The 5,340-nt window shown below is 54.8% G+C and overlaps 1 protein-coding gene across 4 annotated transcripts; it reads right to left on the bottom strand.

The window, feature by feature from the left end:
- Positions 1–346: 346 nt before the first annotated feature.
- Positions 347–4,034, bottom strand: ZBTB25 (zinc finger and BTB domain containing 25). 4 transcript variants are annotated; one of them, XM_041476243.1, is made up of 3 exons: positions 3,974–4,034; positions 3,118–3,297; positions 347–1,975 (listed from the first exon to the last, which is right to left on the bottom strand). In XM_041476243.1, the coding sequence occupies exons 2-3, from the start codon at positions 3,288–3,290 to the stop codon at positions 838–840; spliced, it is 1,311 nt and encodes a 436-aa protein (XP_041332177.1). In that variant the 5' UTR covers positions 3,291–3,297; positions 3,974–4,034; the 3' UTR covers positions 347–837. The 4 variants fall into 4 exon arrangements, with proteins under 4 accessions (XP_041332177.1, XP_041332178.1, XP_041332179.1 ...); XM_041476244.1 differs by lacking the exon at positions 3,974–4,034 and adding an exon at positions 3,505–3,964; XM_041476245.1 differs by lacking the exon at positions 3,974–4,034 and adding an exon at positions 3,591–3,964.
- Positions 4,035–5,340: the final 1,306 nt, after the last annotated feature.

Genomic DNA, 5,340 nt, shown 5'->3' with positions numbered 1-5,340 from the left:
ACGTGTGTGGCATATAATCCTGTAAAGACTTAAGTAGGGTATGTCTCCTCTCAAAGAAGAGAACACTTTGCAGCTTGCCTTCCTCCCTGCAGAGAAGACAGTCCAAAAATGAAGCATGGTCCTAGAGGGGCATTAAAATCTGTCTTTGCTTATGCAGTGGTGAATGAGGGAGGAGTAGGAAGGAGGAAAAACACATGCAAATCCCTAGAGTTTAAAAGTAAATTTAGAAGACAGATGAGGACTCCAGGGCTTGTCAAAATGAAGGTTGCCACCCCTACATCAACACTGCCAATTCCCTTGAAAAGAGCAGCCTTATGGCTCCTGCAAATATTTATGCTGAGATTTATTAACTGCAGTTACATGAACAACATGAACTTCAGGATTCATCTCCTTGAGATATTTATTTTCATTAAAAACAAACTGTTTGGGAAACACAATAAGTATTTCCCTCTACACTTCCATCCATCTGGTTTCAGAAGAGCAATTCTACAGGATACAAACAGTCCTAGGCACCACACAGAGTACTAGACAATGTTTAAACCTCACACCCAGCAATACAGCCTTTACTCCAGTAAAGCAGAGTAGGAATAAGTTCACATTCAGGAAAAACATAACTGAGTTACACGGAGGCTTCCAAGAAGGACTTAGATGGGAATTAACTTGAGTTTAAAAGTTAGAGAAGTAAAAAAAGCAAGTACACAAGTCAAAGTACACAGTCCTTCACAGTTATCTCAGTGGTGAGGGGAATGGTGGCTCAAGAAAATCAGCTGCACAGAGCAGCCACTCCCTAGGTGGAGAATGCCAAAACATCCAGTTTCAGCATCTGAAGGGGGAGAATTACTCTACCAGGATCGTATCGACACTTTCTTGGATGAGATCTGACTCCAGAATACATTCATCTAAGTGGTCTTGGGACAAGCTGGAGCTCTTACCCACGCTCTCGCTGTCACAGTAAGGGTGAAACCTGGGGGTGGTGGGGCCCTCCAGCTGCTGGCAGCGGCCGTACCTGTGCTGCTTCCCTCTGTGCGTGTACATGTGCTCCAGCAGCTGGCTCTTCCGGAAAAACGTGCGGCCGCAAACGGTGCAGCTGATCTTTCTCTTCCTTGAGAAAGAAAAGTTACAGTTCAACTCCACCGGTTCGTGGTCCTTGGAGATGAGGGAGAGCTGCCCGATCTGCAGAGGCTCCAGGTCGCTGCAGCTCGGGTGCTCCAGCTGATGCTCATCCTCCTTGAGGAGGAAGGCCCCGAGGCGATGGCCATCCCCAGGCTCCCTGTCCTCAGCCAGAGGCTGCACCTCGCCCAGGTCGCTGCTCTCCAGGATGGAGGCCGGGACGCCGAAGGGCAGCGAGCCCGAGACGTGGGTGTGCAGGTGCTGCCGCAGCGCGTCCCGCGAGTCGAAGCGCTCCCCGCAGTAGTGGCACAAGTGCACCTTGAGGCTGCCCTTGGCGAGGATGGGGCTCGCTACCCCCGGAGAAGGAGGGGTGCAGCTCTGGGACACCACGGGCTCGGAGTCGCACCTCTCCTGCTTTATGGAAACCGAGAGCTTCGGGCGCTCCTCCGCCGGCTTGGCCAGAGCCGCGGGCTGGGCCGCGGGGCGAGCGGCCTGCTGGTCCAGGGGGACATCGTCCAGGCCGATGGCCAGGGACAGCTGCAGCTGGGGGTGATCGCCCTGGGCCGCAGACCTGCCGCCCGCCTTGGGCAGGCTCTCCTTCGCTCCCAGGCGCTCCTTTGCCAGCTTGTGTGCCGTGGAGATCTGGATCCCGTACAAGTTGGAGGACTGGACAGGCTCTGGGGAGAAGGCCTGGTTCATCTCGATGGCGATGTGGGAGAGGTGGTCTGCGTGCAGAAAGCGGATGCCCTCCTCCAGCCGGCTCTGGCTGACGGTCTGCTTTGGCCCTTTCCCAGTGTACATGATATGTAACAAGTAACTAAATATGTCAGGCTGGATGTCTGTAGGCTGAATTTTTATGCACTCGCTGAAATAAAACAGATGATTAAGTACATACAGGGATCCAAATCCCGATCCATTACCTGCCCATTTGCTGTGAGAGCACTTTTACAAGCAGCACTCCTGCCAAGCCCTGCAGAAGTGCAGAAGCTTTGTCTGCAAAGCCAAGTGCCTGAGTCTGCGTTTATCCCTGTGATTCTGAAGACCACGTGCACAACTGCAGCTGAGGCTGGTGCAAGTGACCAGCCCTGGCCACCCCATCCCTCCCATGCAGAGCCAGCTGCAGCCACACAGCACTGCAGCGATGCCATGCAAGCTGTGCATCACCGGTGTGTGCCACTCCATCTATCTGAGCAATAAGTTCAGCTGCCAGTACTGTGTAATCTTTATGAGTATTGCACTTAAGTGTCAGCAAACAACATCCACAGGGAAGGGCAGTTAACTCATCTCACTTCCAGCCAAGGGGCGATGCAGCTGATCCTAAAGATTATCTTGCAGAGGTTCTGGAGGCCACGATCCTCAGAAAGGAAGGGGAATGAAGAAGGTTTAATCCATCACAAGCAGTCAGCCCCAGGTCAGAGGCCAGACCTTGGCACTGCTCTTGTTATACCTGCAGAACCACTCCTGACCTGGCCAGGTGAAGCAATGTGAACAACAGCTTGAAATGAATTGATGATCTCAGTCTCAGCTCTTATCTCCAAGAGTCTGAAGCACAGAACTGTGATAAGGCCACAGCTTCTCGATTGTTTGTGGATCCTGCCAGAAATGACAGTCTCACCCAGCAAGCTTGACAACAACCTAAGGCAAAGTACTGGACATATTTCACATGGGTAGGAGTACCAGGATATCCCTGGATTCCAAATCTGCAAGGCTCTCACTGCAGAAGATGGTGGTATTTACATGCTTTATTTATCTGGTCACACAAATGCCTCATCTCCAAAATGCAGGGTCTGATGTTGCCATATACTGACTAAGAAAGTGGTTTTAAAGGGCAGTGCTTTCTGGACTGGGATTGTTTAGAGAGTCAAGGCCTGTGCTGGGTTAGGAAAATAATCTCAAACCACCTAACATCCCCATTTATACTCTCTTAGACTTTTATACCTTTAGAAAGAAGAAAAAGCAGAATGCTGAGAGTGGCAAAAGGATAGGAGGGGAGCTATGTGTTCTTACCTCGTCTGATGAATAAATATCATCTTAAAATAGTTTGAAAAAGCAGCGAGCACCGCTCTGTGGGCTTTGAAGTAAACATCTCCAATGGCAACTGTGCAGTCACACAGAAAGCCAAACTCCCGCTGCATGTTCAGCTGCTGGAGGAGGAGGACGCTGTGGCCGGTGGTATCCATGGTGTCCCTGGGAGCAAGGGAACAAGATGTTCATCTCGTTAAGAAATCGGAGAGCTCCCAAAGGCTCCAGTGTTGACTTCCCACCACCAAAACGAGATGGACGCTTGGCATGGAGCCTCTTCCCTCCTCCACATAGTCCCTGCACCCCAATTTAACAGTTTCTCCTTCCGATACCACCGCTGGTGCTCAAACCCACGACCAATGAGCTCAAGACCTTTCGGGGACTTTCCCATCTGCCAGCTACACTCAGAGATGCTTGTCCCGCTGATTAGCTACGCTCCGTAGGGTGTCAGCACTAACTTTAAACCTGGCTGGCGTTTCCCCTGCGATCTGACGGTGCTTCCTGCTGCCCCGCAGCCGCGGCGGGAGCGCGGGGGAGCGGGGCTGAGCCCGGCGGCTCCGGCACAGAGGAGCCCTGTGCGCCCAACAAAGCCCCCATTGTGCGGGCCGAGCCGCGCTCGCCCCGCCCCGCCCCGCCAGCGGCCCCTGCGCAAATAAACGCTGATATTTGCTATTGTTTCCGCAGAAAATCATTGTGGGGGAGAGAGAGAGAGAGAGAGACACGACGCGCATCGGGAGGCGGCGGCGCAGCCTCCCCGTGGCGCGGGACCAGCGCCCTCCTTCCCTCCCTCCCTCTCTCCCTCCCGGCCCCGCGGCTTCCCCGCGCCCGCGCAGCCGCTTACCCGCGCGGAAGCGCCGCGACCGCCCGCCCCCGCTGCCCGCCCGGCGGATGGGGTGGGCGCTGCCCCCCCGCGCTTCCTGCCGGGCGGGCTGGGCCCCGCCGGGCCGGGCAGGGCTGGGCAGGGCTGGGCAGGGATGGGCTTCTCCCGGGAAACGCCAGCGCGGCCCCTGCGCGGCCCGGCGGTGCGCTGGGCGCGGCCCCTGCGCGGCTGCGGGCGGCACTGCCCGCGCTGCTCGCCCGCAGCTCCTGTGCGAGGGAGGGAAGGAGCGTGTGGGGGATTTTTTGGGAGGCTGCGTGTTTTCCCGTGCGTTGCCAAAGGCATCAGCCTGGGCTGGGGGGCTCGGCTTCTTGATCGCCCAGTGGCGGAGTGTGGGCCGCTGAGCGGCTCAGCTCTCGGCATAAAGTGTGTGCGGCCAGGGGGTAAAAAAAAAAAGTAAAGGAGCTTCCCCGGTCTGGCCGGGAATGGATGGGAAGATACGAGCCCGGCTTCCTCAGCAATGTCTGCGGCCTCTGTGCTGCTTTAACCACCGCGAGTCCTGAGGACGCGGCGTTTCTCTGTCAGGCCTCCTCCTCCGGTCGCTCACTGCTGTTAAAGCAGGGGTTATTTTAGGCGAGAGCAGCTGTGCCGGGTGAGGTGCCAGGCACAGGAGGAGGCACAGGCGGCACTCCCACCCTTGACCGCGATTGCCTGGCCACCAGCAGCCCCTCCCGGGCAGGGATGGGCTTCTCCCGGGAAACGCGAGCGCGGCCCCTGCGCGCCCCACCCCTCCGCTCTGGCACTCAGTGCCACCTCTGAGGTGTGTTTCGATGAATGTTACCGAATTGCGTTCTGAACCTGTTCAAACGTCCAGTCCATACAGCGTCCTGCTGCCACCAGGTTAATTTGATGTTCACGTGTTGTTTTTCCAGCTGGAAAAGGCAATGAAAATCACTGTTTGTGTGCTTTTGTTATGATTTTGGTGCAGTTTCCAGGATCTATCACACCCACCTCCTCCACAGCATCTCTGCTGACTCAGGGCCTCTGCAGAATATACTCAGTGCCTCGGATCATCCCTCTTGGCTTCCTCTCAGCATTTGATAGTTTGTAGTCAATTTCCTTTTTGCATCCCTGTAACTGCAATTCTTGAATATTAAAGGCAAATAATGCTCCTGGCCACCAGAATCCATCAGCTTATGGGGCTGTTTCCAGGCAGCCTGAGCCTGGGTGGTGATGAAGTTGCACTGAGAGATGACAGACCACAGGCTCCAAAGCATTTTCATCCATGTGTTTGCTGCTTATCTCACTGACCAGCACAGCTTTATATTTTTTTTCTTCTATTTTAAATATAAAGCTCACAGGAGTCAGGGACCATCTTTCCCTCCTGTGTT

The sequence above is a fragment of the Pyrgilauda ruficollis genome, unplaced genomic scaffold, assembly GCF_017590135.1.
Source record: "Pyrgilauda ruficollis isolate IOZ18807 unplaced genomic scaffold, ASM1759013v1 scaffold38, whole genome shotgun sequence".
Classification (NCBI taxonomy): domain Eukaryota; kingdom Metazoa; phylum Chordata; class Aves; order Passeriformes; family Passeridae; genus Pyrgilauda; species Pyrgilauda ruficollis.
The sequence above is the reverse complement of the archived record's forward strand: the minus strand, read 5'-3'. Positions and strand labels throughout refer to the sequence as shown.